The 25294-nt window shown below is 43.3% G+C and overlaps 1 protein-coding gene and 1 long non-coding RNA gene across 4 annotated transcripts in view; one reads left to right on the top strand and one right to left on the bottom strand.

The window, feature by feature from the left end:
- The window catches only part of LOC133550657 (androgen receptor-like), a 92039-nt gene that overhangs the window by 6317 nt on the left and 60428 nt on the right, over positions 1–25294 (bottom strand). Inside the window, exons 7-8 of one of the 2 annotated variants that reach the window (XM_061896587.1) lie at positions 21279–21430; positions 2433–19890 (exon numbers count right to left, since the gene is read on the bottom strand). In XM_061896587.1, coding sequence (XP_061752571.1) covers positions 19732–19890; positions 21279–21430 — 311 coding nt within the window. In that variant the 3' untranslated portion in view covers positions 2433–19731. Of the gene's footprint in view, positions 1–2432; positions 19891–21278; positions 21431–25294 lie in introns of those variants that run through there. The other variant, XM_061896588.1, reaches the window with a different exon arrangement.
- The window catches only part of LOC133550660 (uncharacterized), a 34193-nt gene continuing 22966 nt past the window's right edge, over positions 14068–25294 (top strand). The window contains exons 1-2 of one of the 2 annotated variants that reach the window (XR_009806358.1): positions 14068–14136; positions 20037–20117. This is a non-coding gene — a long non-coding RNA (uncharacterized LOC133550660). Of the gene's footprint in view, positions 14137–16896; positions 17142–20036; positions 20118–25294 lie in introns of those variants that run through there. The other variant, XR_009806359.1, reaches the window with a different exon arrangement.

Genomic DNA, 25294 nt, shown 5'->3' with positions numbered 1-25294 from the left:
TCATACACACATAGGTACATACATACATGCACACATTGGTGCTTACCCACATATTGGTACTTACGCTCCCACATACATACACAAATGCAGTACATACACTCGCAGTACATGCATGCACACGCAGGTTCACTGTACAAACAAAGATATACAGATACTGTACATATACAAGCACATATGCATACATACACTCATGCCTATAGTCATATTTCATCAAACATAATGTTACCCTAGGGGAGTGCAGAGTGCCACAGGGTTCGGTTCTTGACTCTGCACTTTTCAGCATTAGGTGTCATTCATTCGCAAATACAGTTTTAGCTTTCATTGTTATGCTGATGCCCCTAAAGCTGACCAACGCGCCAGATTGGAGGCATGTCGAAATGAAATCAAACCATGGATGTCTAGCAACTTTTTGCATCTTAATGCCAAGAAAACGGAGACAAAGGCACCTGCTTACAGACACCACCCAGAATTTTGACAATAAAAAAATTGTACAAAGCGCCTGTGAAAAATGTTGGCATTATTTTCAACACAACTCTCTCTTTTCAGCTGCACGTTAAAGAATGTTACTAAAACAGCCTTCCTTCATCTCTGCAATATCGCTAAAATCTCGTATTTTTTTAACCAGTGACACTGATATGCATTTGTTACGTCTTGTCTGGATTACTTTAACGTATTATTTTCGAGTTTCCCGATGGCCAGCATTAAAAGATTACAATACAAAACGTAGCTGCATGATTTTGGACTAGAACAAGAATGTTTGATCATATAAAACCTATACCGGCTCAAATGCACTGACTTAGGGTACCATTTTAAGGTTGCATCACTCTGGAATACCCCACTGGCAAGTTAGAGATGCCAGTTAGGTAGAAGTATTTAAGTCCTACCTGGAAACTCATTTGTATACACTAGCTTTTGGATAGATCCTGTTAAGGCCAGTTGACATGCCGCTTTTCTTTTTTGCTCTGTCCTCCCACTCTTGCGTGGAGAGGATACCAGGTTGTCATGGATAATTTATGGAGAGGTACCAGTCTGGAAGAGGCGCCAGTTGTTAGTTTCTGCCTTGGCGGCTTGTCTACACTACCTGCAACAAGATCCCCTACAGCCCTGCGCTGGCTTTCCAATGGACTGGACTTTCACATGATCTATTAATGGAAAAACTCAATAATTGGAACCATTCAGCATCCATTGGAGCTGATCACCCAGAAGTGGGGCCCTCAGATCTGCGAGATCTTCCCAAGGTTACTTCTTTTTCCCAGCTCGGGCTTTTGGAGTTTTTCCTTGCCCGGATGTTGGTTCAGATCAGGGAATGTCCTTGTGGTTGGTGAAGTCCTTGTGATTAAGACGTAAATAAATAACATTTGATTTATTAGTCAAATATTACCAACTGTTTACTGCAGGGGTGCCCACACTTTTCCAGCAGGCAAGAGCTACTTTTCAAATGACCAGGTCGAGTGGCTGTCTTGAGTTTCCAATAAATTCTACAACTCTTATTTTTTTGTGATAGAGTGATTGGAAAACATACTTGTTTGTCACAAAAAACATTCTTGGAGTTTGGTTCGTTTATGGATTTAAAACTATACAATATGTTCTGCCCCCGGTCTGTGGAACGCTCTCCCTGACCACCTCTGGGCACCTCAGACTGTGGATACTTTTAAAAAAGGCTTAAAAACCCTTCTTTTTAAAAAAGCCTTTTGATAGATTTATGTGTAGTAGTTCTAAAAAATTAGGCTGTTCTAGTTTTTATTTAATTTTACTATTTATTTTACTTGTTGGGGGAAGCTATGTGTTGTTCTGGCTTTGTTTTTGTTTTTTTTAAATGCACTGTAGCACTTTGAGATTGTTTGTTCAATGTTAAGTGCTTTTACAAATTGAATCTATTATTATTAAACCACTTATGGTAGCATAAGCTAGCCAATGGTGGTGGTGTTATATTGTTTGCTTTGAAAAATGTAAATATGAGCAAGTTGAAAACGGCCCCTTCAACATGCAAAACTACTTGTTTTTCTTACGTTGTGCTTTGAGTAAACAGGGTTTTTAACAGTCATGTGACAGCCAGCTTTGTTGGTGACAGGAACCAGCATGTTTCCTTCACAAGTCTCATCCACACAAAGAAACTTGTTGACAAGTAGGAGTAAAAATGGATGCAAAATAAGATGTTTATTTTGCAGTTTTACTCAAAAAACAACACAGACCGAGTCGCCAACGTGTACACAAACAAACGGCCTCTGATATCAGCCTGCATGCAAAACCAAATCATACGAAAAGTGGAGCGGAGGAAATCAGAAGCCAACAAAACGTCTTCTATTTAGAAACTGAGTTTGGTTTGGTGCAGCTTTGAAAGAATCTTCTACGACAAACTAATTAAATAAAAAGTCTTCATTCCTTTTTAGCCGCTTATGAATACACATTTGTGAGAACCTGTTTATACTCACATCATATTTTCCCATGCGCTCCTCCCACCACATTCCAGCCTCCAGTGCCAGACAAGAGTTCTCGCTCGCTGCTCGTCGTCGTCGTCTAAACACTTGGACCTTTTTTCACTGACATGCTGCCCAGCAGTTTGCTGCATTCATACTCTACACATCCTAGTGCAATACTCCTGACTGGAGGTGGGAGGAGAGTGCTGTATGAAAGAAAGTGTGTTTATAATGAAATGACAATTTATCTAAGGCGAAAAACTGCACAAAAACTACACGATAAAACTTCAGTTTTATTTGTCTTTAGTTACACTTTTTGAAAACAGTTAAAAACACACTGTTCACAAATGCTACAATTCTAACAAGATTGAACATACAAATTTCAGAGCATCAATAGTAACTATTATACAATAAGCCAGTTTCATGTTGGGTAGACTGGGCACATACAAGACATACAAACAGCGGGTTACTACACTTACGGTGTGCGTCCTTGACATTTTCCCTTGTGACAGCAAAACAGTTGTTCCAGAAAAGGTAATTAAAATGGCAACCTCATAGCAGTGTCATTAGGAAAAGGCATGTAGAAAGTATGTCAAATAGTCCCTTTTTGCGGTTTCACCTATTATATCAAAGCATGTTAAAGATATTCACTAAAGCGGGCAACCGTTTAAACAATGCGCTAGATATCACAAATTAGCGGCTAGAACTGTACACTTCAACAACTGAATTCACTATACTAGGAACTAATACAGCCAAAGGCAGCTACTACACGACACGTGACACCAATAAGCTTTGAAAGTAAATAGCGTAAATATACAAAGTCAGATATTTTTTTTGTAAGTGTATAGTGTAAAAAAAAAATTTTCTTTTTGTCATTTTTTTATTTTATAACACAAGTACATAATGGAACCTCCAAAGTTGAACAGTCTACTTAGTCTACAGCTGGTCTACTTTTTTTTTTTAATTGTTTTATTACAGTAAAGCTCAAATAATCCAGGTAAGGGGCAAAACCGTCACCATCATAAACGCTATGTCAACTTTGCAGGCGCTTTTAAAGTAACATCCTAAACACGTGTCGTTAACCACTTCGTATAGTAGTAAACATCAAAAGGGTTCACCAGAGTGATAAGCATGCTCACATAATACTGTTGACAAATGGTTGAGTTAGTTATCTTGTACTGAGCAGCCAGGACATGGCTGACTGTACTGCGTGACACATTTCATTGATGGATGTGTAAGGTTTTGTTTTGTACATTTCATTACAGGTGGTCCTCGTGTTGCAAATAAATTCTTATATTCCTGTACTAAATATCTGTCCCTCACTTGCTCTCGGAGCTAATTGTTCTGATTAAAACTAGTCCAAATGTTTCTATACCAGTGCTCCATTAATATTATTATTACGTATCATATACATGCTACACATCCTTGGCAAGCCAGCCAATTATCCAGCCATCCCATCCATTTTCTACCGCTTATTCCCTTAAAGGTCGCGGGGGCGCTTGTGCCTATCTCAGCTACAATCGGGAGGAATGCGGGGTACACCCTGGACAAGTCACCACCTCATCGCAGGGCCAACACAGATAAACAGACAACATTCACACTCACATTCATACAGTAGGGCCAATTTAGTGTTGCCAATCAACCTATCCCCAGGTGCATGTCTTTGGAAGTGGGAGGAAGCCGGAGTACATGGAGGGAACCCACGCATTCACTCCTCCACTTGGGGCAGGGTCTCCTCCCCAACCCGGAGATGGCACGCCACCCTTTTCCGGGAAAGAACCATGGACTCGGACTTGGAGGTGCTGATTCTCATTCTGGTCGCTTCACACTCTGCTGCGAACCGATTCAGTGAGAGCTGAAGATCCCGGCCAGATGAAGCCATCAGGACCATCAGTCCTGATCTCTCTATTGCAGGGGCAATAGAGATCGCACCCGATCTCTACTGCCCCTGCTGTGGGTGGTGAGCTCCGGTGGTGAGCCCATTGGAGGGGGGATACCCGTTGCCTCTTCGGGCTGTGCCCGGCCGGGCCCCGTGGGAAAAGGCCCGGCCACCAGGCGCTCGCCATCGTGCCCCACCTCCGGGCCTGGCTCCAGAGGGTGGCCCCGGTGACCCGCATCCGGGCGAGGGAAATCTGGATCCTCGAGACGTCTTTTTCATAAAAGGTCTATATATATACTGAATATATATATGCACCATATGTCCTTGAATAGCCGCCGGGCATGTCAAATGCACCTGCCCGCCTTGAATTATGGCCAGGTACATCTCGTTCCCCTAAGTAGTAAGTGCATGCTTACTATTACCGCCGGGTCAAATTTGTGACTTCGCAAATGACTTTTCCCCTACCGTCATCTCAAAACAGCAGAGGAGATTTTTATTTTTGCTTTTGCTGTGTGTAAACCAGGAGTCTTGTTCCACAGCCACACAGATCACACTAATGGTTGCGATACAAAACAACTTCAAAACTCCCACCAACACGTGCCACACTCCGCTCCGCGAACCCACATTAAACAATGACAAACACACTTCTGGAGAACATACGCCCTGCAACACAGCACAGACGCAACACAACACCCACCCACAATGCAATGCAACCATGACTCCCGGCTACACCGTCCAAACAACTGCTGGCACCAAACACCGCCCGCCGTGAGAAAAGGCGACATCCCTGCACCAAACGCCTGCTGCATTTGTCGTTCAGAGGTGGGTAGTGCTTCACTTCCGTGTTCAGATTACGATTAAGGGGCAGTGATAACATTAGTTTTGTAACTGTTATGATAGATTATATAAATGCTCAACAGAAATGAAAGACCGCCGGGAGAATGTCGAAGGGAGACTTTTTTTATTGTAACATTTGATCCGACATTAAACCATGTCAAGACACTTTCTCAAAACAATCACCTACTTTTCCAGCTTCAAAATAAAAGCCCCACTCCAGATCCGGTTTAACTACATTTAGGGTTTTACCAACCGGTATAGCTCTGTTGGTAGAGCGGCCGTGCCAGCAACTTGAGGGTTGCAGGTTCGATCCCCGCTTCCGCCATCCTAGTCACTGCCGTTGTGTCCTTGGGCAAGACACTTTACCCACCTACTCCCAATGCCAACTACACTGGTTTGAATGTAAAAATTAGATATTGGGTTCTACTATGTAAAGCGCTTTGAGTCACTAGAGAAAAAGCGCTATATAAATATAATTCACTTCACTTCACTTAATGTACGGCTTCACATCAGCCGGCACACATTAAAAAATAGTCATGTAATGTATTGTAGCGGCCAGAAGAAAACAAAGTCTTTTATTGCCAATTTTATGCTAACAACGAACCCAATTCCAACAAGTATTTCCTCCGTGTACACACACGTATGCCTCCCTGCTTCACTTCTAGACACACAACACTTGTTCATTCTCCACCGACACCGTGTGTTCACAGACCATGGGAAAAAATGACCATCATAACACACTAACATACACATCAGCACTAGCAGGTGAATGGTTATATATAGTTTATTTGCACATTATTGACTAATGTTCCAAAGAAAATTTGGACATAAAAAGGCGAACTTTAATCATTGGAACAGTGTTCCCTAAACCGATGGTGTGAGCTAAACACTGTGGATGTACTTTAATATATTCAAGATATATCCGCGGACATCAATCTACACAATTTAAGATGACACTACCGGCTTTTAATGAGAGAATGGCTCCCAGCAACGCGAAGTGAGTGTGGCGTCAGGCTCAATGTAGCTTGCTTCTCATCACGGACATGGCGCTACAGAATCTTAACAGTCTCTAAACACGAGTACAGTCGCTAGTAACACCAGAAATAGATGCTGGATCTGTTGCGAGTCTTTTTTATTTAAGAGGTGGGAGGAGAGTTATAGAATTGTCGTGATCGTGATTAATTGTAAAATCATTTATTTTTGGCCCCCTAAACTATGTGGCTGAGTATAGAATTATTGCCTTCTTTTTCAGCAACTTTCGCACGCTCATGCCCCGCTCGCATGGCAGACTCTTACAGGTTATATAAGGTGGTGATCTGTCCTGTTTGGTCACATGACCACACGACGGAAAGACATGATGCCACACAGTGAACTAAAGTAGGGAAAAGATAGGTGGCTGTAACTGTTATTTTTATTTTTTTTAAACCGTTAATACAGTACCAGAGATGTTGACCAGGTGTCTAAGTCAATTTGATAAAATGTAATGGTCTATTGCAAGTGCTTCTCAAATATTTTCTGTTGCGCCCCTCCAAAGGAAGAAGAAAATATTTCGCCCACCCCCCAATCTCCACAGTAAATATAAATATTGTACAAATTGTCTATACAAATGTTATAACTATACCTCTGAATGATATTGAAGGAAACAATACACCGGTCATTCATCGTCTCCCACCATGGTTACAGTGAAGCCAAGTGCTACATAAGCTTCATCATATTCTAGTACAGCAAAAAAAGCATCTTCCTTGATATCACACGTCGCCCCCCCTGAGCATCGCAACGTGCTCACCACTGGGGAGAAGGACTGGTCTACTGTATCATGTGTCATGCCCTTAGATTAGCAGAACCAACATTATTTTAAATCTGATCTCCCTGATCTTGGTTCTGAAGTGGTCTGCAAAGTCTTCGCAAAAAACGTCAGATGGTGTTTTAAAAGCTTTGTTAAAACGTGTACCCATTAGTGGAGAAGAGGAACCGGGGGTGGTTTTTAAGGTCTCTGGTGAGTTGTGAGTAATGATAAATACCAGCCTGTTTAACTGTGTAATTGTCCGTTAACGAAAAATCTGAGAATAAATGGTTCATTTTGATTTCCTTTATCTTTTGGCAGTTCTGCAATGTATTTCCAGTTTATGTAATTCCTTGTTTCTTCATGGGTAGGTTTTGTTTTGATTGTTTTTGTTCAAAGTGGAGCTGCTGAGTCCAGGGTTGACTTAGGTTTACAGGTAAAATTGTCAACGATGAGTGCACAAAGGGCAGGTAAAATTTCAGCAAGAGCATTCTGTAAAATCTTGATAATATTTGCGTTTCTTCACTGTTTTCACTGGGGTTCCCTGCTGGTCGAGTCTGGTGATTAAAAAAAACACAGTAGTGTTTAGACACAGCCAGGTCTGCAGACGACACACCAATGGAAAGGCCATGACTTATAACCAAGTCCAGGGTGTGTCCCCTGTTCTAAATCGGCTATGTGACGTGCTGTTTAAAATCAAAGCTATTAAAAACATTTGAAAACTATCTGGATATTGAATCTGAGATGTCATCAACACATAAATTAAAATGCCCAGTTATTAAAATATCGCTGTAGGAGGTATGAAAGAGTGATAAAAGTTCAGAAAATTCAATGATAAAAGAGATACAATGCTGGGTGGTCTATAAACAGTTGCACAGGGAATGGGTGAGCGTGAGCGTGGGGTAGGGTTGTCCTAAAAAATCAAGGTGTGGTGTTCAAATGATGTGTATTTTTTTGTTAAAAAAACATTCATTTTGAAGCCAGTGAGTTATTTAAAATTGATGCAGTCCCTTCTATTCTTCCTCTTTTAGTAGGAAATAAGGGTTAAATGTAATAAGGATGCCTCAGTGAGAGAAACAGCTGCGTCAAGCCATGTCTCGTTAAAAGAAGACTGTCTAACTTGACTAAATACACACCAGTCAATAAATAGTTCTGTTTTAAAGGGAGCGAATGTTAAAAAGTGCCATGTTGATGGTGTCAGGTAACCTGTTTTGTGAAAAGGCGGATTATTGGTGTTTCGGGGGATTTCTGTGCGCGTACCAGTTCTGTCTAAAGGGAGCCCGTCTAGCCTAAAGAGATGTCATCTCTCCCAGAACACATCAAAGTTGTCATTGAAGAATGTGAATAACTGAGGCATGGCGCGAGGATGAGGATCCCTCCTATGAGGCGCCAGTCCTCCTGTCTTGTCCCCTGCTCGTCCACCCCTAAATATTATCTGCATATTAGACACTTAGAGTTTGGGGGGCTCGGCTTGGTTGGGACCCACCATGACCTTGATATCCCCCAATTTTAATCGCATTAGTTCCCACAAGCATACATATCTCACTCAGGCCACAGTACACACAAAAATAGGGACTGGAAGTCGGCTGTAACGGCTGACCTCCTGATTTTAACTACACAGTAGATAATCTGGAGGCCTCATACACATGCATGTTGGGGTTCGGGAGTATGGCGCGCCCCTCATTGCCTCCTCGGCCGATACGGGTTGCGGCAACTGCGGTCTGATGGCCTGCCTTTCCCGGGCAGAGACCTTGCTGAAGGTGCGAAGCTTTTATCAATTTATTATTTTTCATTTGTATTTTAATTAATTAATGTATTATTATCCATCCATCCATCCATCCATCATCTTCCGCTTATCCGAGGTCGGGTCGCGGGGGCAGCAGCCTAAGCAGGGAAGCCCAGACTTCCCTATCTCCAGCCACTTCGTCTAGCTCTTCCCGGGGGATCCCGAGGCGTTCCCAGGCCAGCCGGGAGACATAGTCTTCCCAACGTGTCCTGGGTCTTCCCCGTGGCCTCCTACCAGCTGGACGTGCCCTAAACACCTCCCTAGGGAGGCGTTCGGGTGGCATCCTGACCAGATGCCCGAACCACCTCATCTGGCTCCTCTCGATGTGGAGGAGCAGCGGCTTTACATTGAGCTCCTCCCGGATGGCAGAGCTTCTCACCCTATCTCTAAGGGAGAGCCCCGCCACCCGGCGGAGGAAACTCATTTCGGCCGCTTGTATCCGTGATCTTATCCTTTCGGTCATGACCCAAAGCTCATGACCATAGGTGAGGATGGGAACGTAGATCGACCGGTAAATTGAGAGCTTTGCCTTCCGGCTCAGCTCCTTCTTCACCACAACGGATCGATACAATGTCCGCATTACTGAAGACGCAGCACCGATCCGCCTGTCGATCTCACAATCCACTCTTCCCCCACTCGTGAACAAGACTCCTAGGTACTTGAACTCCTCCACTTGGGGCAGGGTCTCCTCCCCAACCCGGAGATGGCACTCCACCCTATTCCGGGCGAGAACCATGGACTCGGACTTGGAGGTGCTGATTCTCATTCTGGTCGCTTCACACTCGGCTGCGAACCGATCCAGTGAAAGCTGAAGATCCCGGCCAGATGAAGCCATCAGGACTACATCATCTGCAAAAAGCAGAGACCTAATCCCGTGGCCACCAAACCGGAACCCCTCAACGCCTTGGCTGCGCCTAGAAATTCTTTCCATAAAAGTTATGAACAGAATCGGTGACAAAGGGCAGCCTTGGCGGAGTCCAACCCTCACTGGAAACGTGTCCGACTTACTGCCAGCAATGCGGACCAAGCTCTGACACTGATCATACAGGGAGCGTACTGCCACAATAAGACAGTCTGATACCCCATACTCTCTGAGCACTCCCCACAGGACTTCCCGAGGGACACGGTCGAATGCCTTCTCCAAGTCCACAAAGCACATGTAGACTGGTTGGGCAAACTCCCATGCACCCTCAAGAACCCTGCCGAGAGTATAGAGCTGGTCCACAGTTCCACGACCAGGACGAAAACCACACTGTTCCTCTTGAATCCGAGGTTCGACTATCCGGCGAAGCCTCCTCTCCAGTACACCTGAATAAACCTTACCGGGAAGGCTGAGGAGTGTGATCCCACGATAGTTGGAACACACCCTCCGGTCCCCCTTCTTAAAGAGAGGGACCACCACCCCGGTCTGCCAATCCAGAGGTACCGCCCCCGATGTCCACGCGATGCTGCAGAGTCTTGTCAACCAAGACAGCCCCACAGCATCCAGAGCCTTAAGGAACTCCGGGCGGTTTTCATCCACCCCCGGGGCCTTGCCGCCGAGGAGCTTTTTAACTACCTCAGCGACCTCAGCCCAAGAAATAGGAGAGTCCACTACAGATTCCCCAGGCACCGCTTCCTCAAAGAAAGACGTGTTGGTGGGATTGAGGAGGTCTTCGAAGTATTCCCTCCACCGATCCACAACATCCGCAGTCGAAGTCAGCAGAACACCATCCGCACCATACACGGTGTTGATAGTGCACTGCTTCCCCTTCCTGAGGCGCCGTATGGTGGTCCAGAATCGCTTCGAAGCCGTCCGGAAGTCGTTTTCCATGGCTTCCCCGAACTCTTCCCATGTCCGAGTTTTTGCCTCCGCGACCGCTAAAGCTGCACACCGCTTGGCCCGTCGGTACCCGTCCACTGCCTCCGGAGTCCTATGAGCCAAAAGAACCCGATAGGATTCCTTCTTCAGCTTGACGGCATCCCTCACTGCTGGTGCCCACCAACGGGTTCTGGGATTACCGCCACGACAGGCACCAACAACCTTGCGGCCACAGCTCCAATCAATTATTATTATTATTATCTTTTAAATGTATTTATTTATTTTTGTGTGGTATTGAGCGGGTTTCGCTTCCTGTTGGGTGGTGTCCGTGCCTGTGTGGTCCGGTCTTGCGCTGTGGGGTCTGTGTTGGTGACTTTATGCGGTGGCAGCGTTGCCCCCTTGTCTGGGTGCTGTGTCTTGGTTGTTTGGGCGGTGGTGTGTTTGTGCGGGTTTGGGTTGGGGGGGCGGTTTCTGATGGTGGGGGAGGTGTTGATGTCTCTTGTTTGCATGTTGGCATTTGGGCTGGCTGGTCTCCATGATCCTGTTGGCGTGTGGTTGCAGGTCGCGGTTTTTCCATCACTTTGATTTGATCGAGTGGTGCTGGCCGCCTGGGGGTTTTGCAGCTGTTCTTTCTGCTGCCGTATGTTTGTGGTGTGGGCACCCGTGGCTGCTGGGTCCAGTGCGGGGTGCCTGATGTTGTGGTTGTGTTGTGGTGGTTCTCGGGGCTGGCAAACTTGCCGGCTTCATTTTCGTTTATTGTCGTGTTGGTTGGCTTGTCGGGTGTCGGCTTGGGATTGCCCTTGCGCTCTGCTGCGCCCCCCTTCAAGCCTGGTGTCGTGCCGTCGTCTGGGACGGGCTTGTCCCTGGGGGTGCACGGCCAGACCTGTGGGGCTTGAGGGAGGTGATGGGCTGGTTCTCAGTGGGCAGTGGGTGCCGGGGCTTGATCGCTGTCCTGGCGGGGTCGCGGGGGGCGCTGGTGCCTATCTCAGCTACAATCAGGCGTAAGGCGGGGTACACCCTGGACAAGTCGCCACCTCATCGCAGGCACACACCGATAGACAGACAAGATTCACACTCACATTCACACACTAGGGCCAATTTACTGTTGCCAATCATACAAACCGCGTTTCCATATGAGCTGGGAAATTGTTTTAGATGTAAATATAAACGGAATACAATGATTTGCAAATCCTTTTCAACACATATTCAATTGAATGCACTACAAAGACAAGATATTTGATGTTCAAACTCATAAGCTTTATTTTGTTTTTGCAAATAATAATTAACTTAGAATTTAATGGCTGACAACACGTGCCAAAGTAGTTGGGAAAGGGCATGTTCACCACTGTGTTACATCACTTTTTCTTTTAACAACACTCAATAAATGTTTGGGAACTGAGGAAACTAATTGTTGAAGCTTTGAAAGTGGAATTCTTTCCCATTCTTGTTTTATGTAGAGCTTCAGTCGTTCAACAGTCCGGGGTCTCCGCTGTCGTATTTTACGCTTCATAATGCACCACACATTTTCGATGGGAGACAGGTCTGGACTGCAGGCGGGCCAGGAAAGTACCCGCACTCTTTTTTTATGAAGCCACGCTGTTGAAACACGTGCTGAATGTGGCTTGGCATTGTCTTGCTGAAATAAGCAGTGGCTTCCATGAAAAAGACGGCGCTTAGATGGCAGCAAATGTTGTTCCAAAACCTGTAGGTATCTTTCAGCATTAATGGTGCCTTCACAGATGTTTTAGTTACCCATGCCTTTTGGCACTAATGCACCCCCATACTATCAGAGATGCTGGCTTTTGCATCAATAACAGTCTGGGTGGTTCGCTTCCCCTTTGGTCCGGATGACACGATGTCAAATATTTCCAAAAACAATTTGAAATGTGGATTTGTCAGACCACAGAACACTTTTCCACTTTGCATCAGTCCATCTTAGATGATCTCGGGCCCAGAGAAGCCGGCAGCGTTTCTGGATGTTGTTGATAAATGTCTTTCACTTTGCATAGTAGAGCTTTAACTTGCACTAACAGATGTAGCGACAAACTGTATATAGTGACAGTGGTTTTCTGAAGTGTTCCTGAGCCCATGTGGTGATATCCTTTAGAGATTGATGTCGGTTTTTGAAACAGTGCCGTCTGAGGGATCGAAGCTCACGGTCATTCAATGTTGGTTTCCGGCCATGCCGCTTACGTGGAGTGATTTCTCCAGATTCTCTGAACCATTTGATGATATTATGGACCGTAGATGCTGAAAACCCTAAATTTCTTGCAATTGCACTTTGTTAAACGCCTACTGAAACCCACTACTACCGACCACACAGTCTGATAACTAACATTGCAACACATGCCAATACGGCCTATTTAGTTTACTAAATTGCAATTTTAAATTTTGCGCGAAGTATCCTGTTGAAAATGTCGCGGTGTGATGACACGTGCGCATGACGTCACGGATTGTAGCGGAAATTTTGTTCCAGCCCGATTCCAGCTATAAGTCATCTGCTTTAATCGCATAATTACACAGTATTCTGGACATCTGTGTTGCTGAATCTTTTGCAATTTGTTCAATTAATAAAGGAGACGTAAAAGAAGAAATATGTAGGTGGGAAGTGGTGTATTGCGGCTGCCTTTAGCAACACAAACACAGCCGGTGTTTCCTTGTTTCCATTCCCGAAAGATGACGGTGAAGCTTTACTATGGAACCGAGCGGTCAAGCGAACATGGTTCCCTACCACATGTCAACCGGCAGGTTTCGATGAGAAAATGGTGGTTATAAGTCGGCTCTTACCGTAGACATGAGCGGAGCTTGCGTCGTTCCTCGTGCACCTGTCAAAGAGGCAGCTGCGTACTCTCTTGCCTCCTCAGACCAGTCGCCCCCGAACGTGAGATGCTTCCACCGTGGAGGGGGGAAAAAACTCACCCTGGCCCCAACGGCTGCCTTTGCTTAGCCTCGTTAAGAAACGTGCCTTCCCTCAGAGACACTGGCGGTCACCACACCTGTGGCCACACCCCTCCGACTCTCAGGTACGACCATATAATCTCACTAAAACACTAGTAGCACAATAAGCAGATAAGGGATTTTCCAGAATTATCCTAGTAAATGTGTCTAATAACATCTGAATCGCTCCCACCGCCCTCGTCTTTTTTTCTCTAGTCCTTTACTCTCACTATCCTCATCCCCAAATCTTTCATCCTCGCTCAAATTAATGGGGGTACGCTCGGAGCCTGCTTGTCAGGTGGGGGTGAGCGCCTCAGGCTACTGCATCCGGGCTTCGTGTCTGGAGCTCCTGGGTACCACCGTCCATCCCTTCCGGGTGCTTGTCTTGGTTGCAGCCTGTTGGGTCTAGTCCGGTGCACTGCAAGGTATTCCGTGGTGCTGCAAGTCGGTCAGCTGCTGGGGTAGTAACCTTGTGTGTCAGCTGCTGGGGTAGTAACCTTGTGTGTCAGAGTGTCTGTGATATATATATTTTTAATTTATTTATTATTATTATTCTTTTTTTAATTATTATTATTATTCTTATTTATTTATTTTTATTTTATTATTATTTCAATGTTTTCCCGTCTCTCAGGAGGAGGAATCAACAGGGCAGTTGCTGGTTGTTCCATCTCCATCTTTGGGGTCCCTGCAGGTGGGGTGAGTGGTTATGCTGTGCTGGGTGGTCCTGCGGTGGCCGACTAGGGTGGAGTGGCCTGGAGCGGACCCCGCCGTGAGGGTTGGGCTTGTAGGGGCCTGGTTGCAGGTGGGGCGGGTGCGGTCTTCCCGTACAGTTGCGGGGAGTCTCTGCGCCCCTTGGGCAGGACGTCCTGCCTTTCTGCCTGTGTGGGGTGTGGTCTCTCACTGGCTTGGGGGATTGCTGTCCCCAGCTTCTCCTGTGGCTTGTCCTCCATCGGCCGCGTCTGTTTACAGCCTGCTGCTGGCTCCTATGGAGTTCCTGTCGCTGGCTGGCCTGGCTGCGTGGGGCCGGTGGTCCCTTGTTCCCTGGGCACCACACCTGCTGTTTTGGGTTGGGCTTTCTGGGTGGCTAGGGCCGTGGTCGGGTTCCCGCACAAACAGGGAGTCAAATATATTGTACATACAAATACGCATATATACTCACATACACACAGTTATTCATACATGCATACATACATACGCTCCCACATGCATACACAAATACAGTACATACCTACACACTCAAAGTTCTTACATCCACACACACACATTCACTGTACAAACATACATAAACACATATTGTACATATACACATACATACATACACTCATGCATATAATCATGTTTCATCCATCCATCCATTTTCTACCTCTTATTCCTTTTTGGGGTCGCGGGGGGCGCTGGCGCCTATCTCATCTACAATCGGGCGGAAGGCGGGGTACACCCTGGACAAGTCGCCAACTCATCGCAGGGCACACACAGATAGACAACATTCACACTCACATTCACACACTAGGGCCAATTTAGTGTTGCATCAAACATATATTAACGTTGTTGCCCCAGCGGAAACTGGGTAACACATGGCACACTGACAAAGCTTAACATATTGTTACAATAACAATCTACAAGGTTATTATAGTTGGCTTCTCTTTCTTCCCCTCCATTTATCTGCTTTCTTTTGTATTTCAAGTTATCATTACAGATATGTATTGTTGCATTTGAGCAATTATATTGTTGATAATTATTGGTATTATTAATTATCAATAGCGCTATTTCTATTGGTATTTGTAGTGTAATAATGTTCATGTCATTTCTGTATTATTATTTATTTTACTAACTGCTTCTTTGCTATCACGTTCACCATCATATTTGTTGACGTTGTTCTATTGTTATTGTTATTGTGTTTGCTGTTGTTGTTGTCTCTCTGTCTAATCCCCTTCTTGTCCCCACAATTTCCCCCTCTGTCTTCCTTTTTTTCTCTTTCTATCCCCTACTGGTCCGGCCTGGCTGCTCCAAATAGTAATATAAATCAATTTAATAAAGTCAAATACTAATAAGGCAACAAGAGAAGTATCCCACACTAAAAGGCAGGTTGTTAGTTTTACTAGGGAGAAAACTTGACCAAGTGTTTTTGCATCAACCAGGGCAAAACTCTCCTAAGTTTTTTTGCAGGCCATAAAAAAACAGGGTTGCCTGCGCATCATCAATTGGACACCCTCTCTTTCGGCCGACAAAAAGTATTTGCACTCTACCTAAAAGTGTCTCCAGACTGTTTGGCAAGATGGCTACCCGTTAGTCCTGCTAGTGAGACAAGGAAACACACCGAGCATTGGTTGCGCATGCGTCCCCACGTGTCGCTGTCTATTAACAGAGGATTGGTCTTTGATGCATGGCGAGCTAGACTCCACAGAATGAGTGATCTTTTTAACTTAAACCTTCATCATGACTCTAAAATAGGAGGCAGACTCTTCTGGCGCGTGCGAAGGCAGCTGAGATAGGCTCCAGCGACCCCCCGCGACCCCAAAAGGGACAAGCGGTAGAAATGGATGGAAGGAAGTGATAAGTGAAGTAAAATCAGACAACGTAAAATGCTAACATTGGTTGCATGCAGGATGGTAGCCGAACAAATCCAGAAACAATCATCAAGGATGAAGATAGTATCTTTGAACATGTGAAAGGTCTTCTACTCTCAACTAGGCAGAATAGTGGTCTCTTTATCTTGACACTTCTTGTCTCTGCCTCCCTTGCAACACCCTTTTCAATGTGAAAGACAACCACAGGAAATGTATATATTTACCTTACAGTATATGTAGATAAATGTAATTCTATTACCGTTTCATTTAATTCTTGTTTTTCATATGTTTATTACGGTATTTTATAAGTCCTTCTAAATATACGTTCTCACTTTCACTAAAACTTGACTAAGAACGCAAATTGTTCGTAACACGAGAAACCACCTGTACTTTATTAGTCATATTGTACAGTGTCCAGAATGACTGTCGTGTGTACAACTTTTCCTTGTCCTTTTCCTGTTCCACGATTACCATCACATTTTCCTCTTTGCCATCACTTGTATTATGCTGTGGTGACATTACAAAAACATATTAAAGGCCTACTGAAATTAGATTTTCTTATTTAAACGGGGATAGCAGGTCCATTCTATGTGTCATACTTGATCATTTTGCGATATTGCCATATTTTTGCTGAAAAGATTTAGTAGAGAACATCCACGATAAAGTTCACAACTGGAGAAAAGGCCTGCCTCTACCGGAAGTCGCAGACGATGACGTCACATGTTGATGGCTCCTCATATATTCACATTGATTTTAATGGGAGCCTCCAACAAAAACAGCTATTCTGACCGAGAAAACGACAATTTCCCCATTAATTTGAGCGAGGATAAAAGATTTGTGTTTGAGGATATTGATAGCGACGGACTAGAAAAAAAAAGAAAAAAGAAAAAAAAACTAGTTAAAAAAAAACGCGATTGCAATCGCATTGCATTGAGACGGATTCATATGTTTTTAGAGACATTTACTATGATAATTCTGGGAAATCCCTTATCTTTCTATTGTGTTGCTAGTGTTTTAGTGAGTTTAACATTACCTGATAGTCGGAAGTGTACGTCCACGGTCGGGTGTTGACGCGCAGTGTCTCGGGGAAGTCGACGGCAGCTGTATGGACGGCACAAGCTCAGCTGATATCCGGTAAGAGGCGACTTTTTAACCACAATTTTCTCACCGAAACCCGCTGGTTGACATGTAGTCGGGATCCATGTCCGCTGTGATCCATAGTAAAGTTTCACCTCCGTGAATTTTGATTAATTGAACAAATTGCAAAAGATTCAGCAACACAGATGTCCAAAATACTGTGTAATTATGCCGTTAATCAGACGACTTTTAGCTGTGTGTGTACGCAGCGCTCATATTCATAACAGCCCGTGACGTCACGCGTACACGTCATCATTACGCGACGTTTTCAAGAAAAAAGTCCCGGGAAATTTTAAATTGCAATTTAGTAAATTAAAAAGGCCGTATTGGCATGTGTTGCAATGTTAATATTTCATCATTGATATATAAACTATCAGACTGCGTGGTGGGTAGTTGTGAGTTTCAGTAGGCCTTATTAATGCGAACTACACTACACTACACTAATCTTTTGAGTCTTCAATAAAGATCTCATGCAATTATATTGTGTCCATTGTTCATTGTGTTTGGTTTTACTTTAATATATCCTTTTTCAAAGCATTTTAGTTTTAATTCAAACTGTACAACTTAGAAAGGGTTTTCAAATTTGGAGGTTCCACAGTTGGCTCAATTTCACCTTTCTAACTTGTTATCTTGAAGGCACAGCACAGTTTTCCTTGGCACCACCAACCAACTCAGGCCTCTTCTCATTCATCATCCTGCCATCGAACATGCTTCCAGTTCTGAGTTGGCTGTTGTATCTATTTGTTGTCCTGTTGGAACATTTCTACCCTCGCCTAATAAGATATCTGGCAATGAGGATCACATTCTCTCAAATAAGTTTGGTGCCTTCCAGAAGGTAGTGGGTACAACTTATTCTTCTGTCTTTTTATGTCAACTCAAATTGGAATGGAGCTTGATACTTAATGCAGAATGACGTTCAATGTAAGAGTTGCCTTTACAAATGCTACTGTGTATCAAAAACAGTCATTTGGAATTCAAATGTAACAGCATTTTCATTATCACAGATGTACAAAAGCAAGAGTCAATAATTTACTGTTCAACAACTTAGAAAGGGGAAAGAGTGTCTGGTCCACACTAACATTGGGAACAGAGGTCTTCTAACCTCAACCTCAAGCAGAGCAAGGAATCCTTCAGAAGCTGAGGACACAAACGTGGACATACCCATCGCCGGGCCTGAGGTATTTGAGGTAGTAAGAAAAAACCTCAGTGACAAAACCCCAAAGGTTGGATGAGATTCACCCTGAATTCCTAATGCTTTAGATGTTATGGAACTGGCTTTGTTGACACATCCCTTCAACATTACCGGGAAGCTGGGAACAGTAGTACTGGATTGGCAGACCGGGGGCACACCGTAAATACAGGATTTGTGTACGTAGTATTTGGTCTCCGTACAGCCGGTTGAGAGTGTCTTAATTAAGGGCCTTAGGGTCTGGTTGCGGTTATTTGCGGATGATGTGGTCCCGATGGCCCCATTAGTCTATGACCTTTAGCATTTACTGAAGGGGTTCAGAGCTCAGTGTTATCTTATTGGAAAATACTCTACATGTGTGAGGACATGTTTTTTGTAGGGAAAAGCATGGATTGAGAGTGAGGTCTTTCCTCAAATGGAGAAGTTCAAGTGTATTTGGGATCTTGTCATGAGTGAGTGGAAGCTGGCGCTTGAGATCAACTGGGAAATTGGCAAGCGTCTGCAGTATAACACGGTCGCTCTAATAAACGATGGTGGTTGAGAGCTGAGCCACAAGGCAAAGTTTTCTATTAAAGTGACGTTCCTACCCTCACCTTTGGTCACAAGTGTTGGTTAGTGATTACAAGAGCAAGATCATAGATACAAGAGGCCAAAATAAAATCCCTCCGAAGGGTGGTTGGACTCACCCAAAAAGGGTGGTAAATACAGGGAGGTGCTCGGTCATTTCATCCGAGAGGAGCTCAGAGTAGAGCTGCTGCTCCTTTACATTGATAAGAGCCAGCTGTTGGCATCTAACTTGCATTTTTGGCCGTCTTAAAAAAAAAGAAGGAAGATTTCACACTTAACACTCGGTTTATCTTTACCAGACGATACATTACAGTACAGTAGGTAAACCTTCACAATCTAATGAGAACCGTAAGGGCTCTATTAATATTCTCATAATGCTCAGTTTATATCAGTGTTTTTGTCGTTGTAGTGTGCAGTGGTGTTGATTTGCACTGTAATATACTGAGAGGAATACAAGTAGAAAAATAGATATTGTTTCCAATAGTGTAAATAAAGTAAAAACGAGTATCCTATTGTTTCTCTTTAGATTGGTCAGAAGTACTTGAAGTGTCTGTTTAATGATGTCAAAACGTGTTTTTCACCCTGCCGGTAGGTGTAATAATGATTTACAGAGTGAATGTGTGTGTGTTTTTTCACACAAGCATTTCTGCTCGGGCTGAAAACAAAACAGAAAACATGAGCCGTTGTAACAAAACAATGTCGCTATGGCTTAAAAGTAGAGGGAGAAGATAAATGGCTTGAGAACAAGGCTATGAAATAAACTATGTAATAAACAGTACAAAGCCACATTGGTAGAATAAAAAAAATTAAGACAAAAGGAAACGAGTTGTTTTACTCATGAAACAAGATGGGTTTTGTCAAACCTGCCAGCATCTTTGGTACATGCACTGAGATAATCTCTCCCATCATCTCTGGGAAGGTGACCTTGCAGTTGCATGACTGAGCTTGGAGAAACAGGTCAAATGTAAACTGGTGCAGCTTCTTTACAGTCTGAAACACAAAACAAATGACATGCTGTCATTTCATTGTCATGCCATAGCAGCATTACTTCCTTTTAGTATGACTTTGTTTCGTATTAACAGTGCGATTTGGTAAGTATCTCCTTCCATCCATTTTCTATCGCTTGTCCCTTTCAGGGTCATGGGGGTGCTGGAGCTTATCTCAGCTGCATTTGGGTGAAAGGCCACCCTGGACAAGTCACCACCTCATCACAGTGGGTAAGTATCTCCTTATTCTAAAATATATCAAATTAATTAACTGCAGTGGTACCGCAATGTTTCGTATTTTCGTTTTCACAAACATTTTGCGAGCACTGATAACTGGCCAATAAATACTATAAAAGAACAAATGTTGAAAATATTTGTTCAATTGAGAAAGGATTTACAATAAATGAATAATCATCCCCTCCCGTAAATGCGTGGGTTCCCTCCGGGTACTCTGGCTTCTTCCCACTTCCAAAGACATGCACCTGGGGATAGGTTGATTGGCAACACTAAATCGGCCCTAGTGTGTGAATGTGAGTGTGAATGTTGTCTGTCTATCTGTGTTGGCCCTGCGATGAGGTGGCGACTTGTCCAGGGTGTACACCGCCTTCCGCCCGATTGTAGCTGAGATGGGCACCAGCGCCCCCCGCGACCCCAAAAGGGAATAAGCGGTAGAAAATGGATGGATGGGTGGAATAATCATCCTATATCTATGATCATATCATACTACAAATTATATTTAACTGTACAAGAAAAACGTTAAACTTAAAACATAACTGTTGTAAAAGTTAAGATAAACAACATAGTTAATGCCCCAAACCTAATAACGCACTCTGCCGTTGAGTAACTGTATGATGCTAATATAATGGAATAAACTAACGAGACACAGTGTAATCACACTTTCTCGTCATTCAAGTTGTTTAATTTTATTTAATAAATACACCACTGTGACTTAGTCTTTATAGATAATACTGGTATGATTATTAATGCTACGTGATAGTAAATATTTGTTTTCTCTTTTTGTTTGATTATATCCTAACCGCGGAGGTACATAATTTAGACAACAAAATTGTGTACCCCGCCTTCCGCCCAGTTGCAGCTGGGATAGGCTCCAGCACCTCTCGCAACCCTGAGAGGGACAAGCGGTAAAAAATGGATGGAAAATTAATGATGGTCCCTTGCGCTATAAGACACATACAGTAATTTAAAGCTTTAAGTATCTAAGTACATATGATTAATGCCATTTGATGGAGTTTCTTTCTGTTTAATGTGTTTTGTTTTACAAATTGGTACCTTCCTTCTTTTCATGCATGATACATGGCACATGGACACAACTCGGCTGAGAGCTTAAACAAGCGTCCACAAAGCTGAATGCTAGCATGCAGCTCATCTCACCATCTGGAGGGAGTCCAGCAGTCGGGTGATTTGGTAGAACCTCTGAGAACAATTGGATGTTATGTGATAGTTCACAAGGCGGTTGAGTTCGCTGATGTAGGTGTGGCGCAGGTCGTCAAAGTTCTTCTGGCTTTTCAGACCCTCCACTGGTACTGCAGAAAATATGTTGTTGTTTGGGATGAATGTTTATAATATTTACTTCCCTAATTGTGAATGGGTAGTAGGCTGGGAAATGTGTGTAAATGTTTCATAGGAAGTTAAGCAGGTAAATTTGGGAAGAAAATCCATTTTACATGACAAAATATAAGCTGCCTCCTTTACAAAGCTCAATTACAGTGCATGTAGGAGGTATTCACAGCACTTTACTTTTCTACATTTTTTATGTTACAGCCTTATTATAAAATAGCATAAAAAAAAAAATGTTGTCCTCAAAATTTTAAACACACTACCCCATAATGACAAGGTGAACATGTTTTTTTTAGAGCTTTCTGCAAATATATTAAAAAAAGTTAAAAAAAAAAAAATCCCATTTACTTAAGTATTCACAGCCTTACTTTGTTGATGCACTTTGGGCAGCAATTACAGACTGAAGTTTTTTTTTAATATGATGCTAAAAGCCTGGCACACTTATTTCAGCCAGTTTCGTCCATTACTCTTTGCAGCACTTATCGAGCTCCATCAGGTTGGATGGGAAGTGTTGGTGCACAGCCTTTTTTAGATCTTTCCAGATGTTAAATCCGATGGGCCAATCAAGGACATTTACAGAGTTGTCCTAAAGCTATTTCTTTGATGTCTTGGTTGTTGCCCGGCTCAAAGATGCACTTTCGCCTCAGTTGGAGTTCAAGAGTGCTCTGGAGCAGGTTTTCATCCAGGGTGTCTCTGTACATTGTTGCATTCATATTTCCCTCTATCCAGACTAGTATCCAGTTCCTGGTGCTAGAAAACATTCCCACAGCATGATGCCGCCACCACCATACTTAACTGTAGGGTGATGAGTGGTGCCTAGTTTCCTTCAAACATGATGCTTGGCATTCATTCCAAATAAATAAATCCTTGTCTCATCAGACCAGAGAATTGTTTCTCATGGTGTGAGAGTATTTCGGGTGTATTTAGGCAAACTCCAGGCAGGCTGCCATCTGCTTTTGACTAAGGAATTGCTTCTGTCTGGCTACTCTACCATACAGACTTGCTTGGTTGATTCCAGCAGAGATGGTTGTTCTTTTGGAAGGTTCTATCCTCCACACTGACTAGGGCCCTTCTGCTCCGATCACTCAGTTTAGATCCCCGGCCAGGTCTAGGAGGAGTCCTGGTGGTTCCAAACTTCTTTCATTCATGGATAATGGAGACCAATGTGCTCATTGGGACCTTTAAGGCAGCAGATATTTTCTGTACCCTTACCCAGACTTTTTCCTCGAGACAATCCTGGTTCAGAGGTCTACAGACAATTCCTTTGGCTTCATGCTTGGTTTGTGCTCTGCCATGCACTGTCAAGTGTGGGACCTTTATTTGTAGTGTGTGCCTTTGCAAATGATGTCCAATCAAATAAATTTACCACAGGTAGACTCCAATTAAGCTTTAGGAACATCAGAAGGATGATCAATTGAAACAGAATGCAACTGAACTCACTTTTGAGTTTCATGGCAAAGGCTGTGAATACTTTTATGTACATGTGATTCCTTACTTTTTTGTTTTTTTTCTAATATTTAAAAAAAAAATCTCTAAGGATTTTTTTTTTCACATTGTCGTTATAGGTTTTTGTTTGTAGAATTTTACGGACAAAAAGTAATGTATTTTATTTTGGAATAAGACTGTAATATAACAAAATGTGAAAAAAGCGAAGCGTATGAAATACTTTCCGGATGCGCAGTATATACATAGTGTTGCCATTCACCTGAAAAATACATGAGACCCAACGTTACCTGTAAGGTGCGCGCCTGCGCAATTGCTCATTGCTCACACGCCCCCTGCGCACAGCAAATCTATGCTGTGCACAGATTTAAATCCCATCTGAACTATAAACAAAATAAACATAACAATTTGTTCTGTAGGATTTTGCAAAGCAACTGTGAGTAACAGGTTTCTCACAAGCGGCCACAACAGAGAAAACACTGTTCGTTAACACTGTTAAATTATTACGCCTGTAGAGACGATTTAAAGAGGTAGGAATTCTATCCATCACTTTATTGAGCAATACTGTTTGTCGGCCGCGACCACAACAAAAAAATAGTAAAAAAATCGAATAATCCGCAAAACCGGGCATTGTCTGTCGTACAAACGAGGCTTAAGCCACATCTTTGTCATCTGTCATAACCACTGCAGCCATTCTCTCTCTCTTACTTGCACCAATGCAAGCACTCACGGCACTTCGTTAGTGATGCATTTACGGCCACACAAAAAGTGGGATAACTCCAACACCACACAAACTTTCAATTCCAGATTGTTACTCTATGACTCTCCAAACAGATGTGCTTAATCTACTTTAATTGATCAATAACTTAAATTTATCGTATGAATATTAATAATGGAATGCTGTTACTAAATTACAGAAATGCTAATAAAAAATAAATATTAGGTGGAAATAATTGTGATCTCTGAAAGGGTACCAATTATTTCCAAAGCTGGACCCCCACCTAGACATAAAACACTATAGCACACAGCTCCTGAAAAACAAGATTGTATTTGCTATTTTCATTTAAACGGGCCAAATCACTTATAATAGGAAAAAAAATATCATAAAAAATTATGAAAAAGACTGCTGTCATTTGATTGTTAAAAAATAAAACATGTATCTTGTTATTAAGTCAGCTTTGGAACAGGTGCTGCTGGTGTGGACATAGTGTGCACGTCTGATGTTGCTCACAGGTGCTCCATTGAATGCTCAAGGTGTTTTTGCATTTGCTCGTACACATGAACAATTAAGAGGGAACATTGATGAGACCCCTTGTTGTCTTTTTTTAATTTGTGTAAAATAATATTTATACTATGTAACTCCAACTTTGAATTTAATTAAAGTTGATGAATGTTTTGGAGTAAATGGACAACCCTTGCGACCCCGAAAGGGACAAGCGGTAGAAAATGGATGGATGGATGGATAAATGGATGGATGGAATATATGGGAGACAAATATTTTTAGCGCAAAATTACAACATAATATAATTATCTTTCTGAAATAGAAATCTCCTGCTTAATTTAACCGAAATAAAAATAAATATCTTCAACAGACCTCCATCCTCTTTAAATAACAGTATAATATCAGTGTATTTATGATAGTGTTACTATCATAAGGCGGAACACACTACGGATCTAATTTAGTAAAGGTTTGCGTGTACTAAAACACATGCAAACTTGATAGCACACGCAAAGCAGATCTACTAAACCAGGGGTCGGCAACCTGCGACTCCCGAGCCGCATTCGGCTCTTGGTCGGCAAGTATGCAGCTCAGCTGCATACTTGCCGACCCCCCCATTTTTCCGGGAGGTTTTCTGGATTTTAGTGCATCTCCCAGAAATCTACCCAGGATAACATTCTCAGATATTCACCTGGTCAACAATATTGAGGGCGTGCCGTGATGGCATTAACTCTTCCAAGCTACATTATATACCCCCCCCCCCTCCGTGCGTCGGTTGAGGTGGGCTGTGTTGGGGCGGGGTTTGGTGGTAGCGGAGGTGTAAAATGTAGCCCGGAAGGGTTTGGGATACATGGGATTCTGGGTATTTGTTCTGTTGTGTTTATGTTGTGTTACAGTGCGGATGTTCTCCCGGAATGTGTTTGTCATTCTTGTTTGGTGTGGTTTCCCAGTGTGGCGCATATTAGTAAGAGTGCTAAAGTTGTTTATATCACAACCCTCAGTGTAACCTGAATGGCTGTTGACAAAGTATGCCTTGCAGTCGCTTATGTGTGTCTGCAGAAGCCGCATACAACGTGTGAATGAGCTGGAAAGCTGTTTGTTACGGTTGTAAAGGGCGCTAAACGCATTGTCATCATAGCACGTCCTTATTATTGTCGTTTGGGTGACA

Source organism: Nerophis ophidion, linkage group LG04 (assembly GCF_033978795.1).
Source record: "Nerophis ophidion isolate RoL-2023_Sa linkage group LG04, RoL_Noph_v1.0, whole genome shotgun sequence".
Classification (NCBI taxonomy): domain Eukaryota; kingdom Metazoa; phylum Chordata; class Actinopteri; order Syngnathiformes; family Syngnathidae; genus Nerophis; species Nerophis ophidion.
This window is presented reverse-complemented; position numbering and strand designations above follow the sequence as displayed.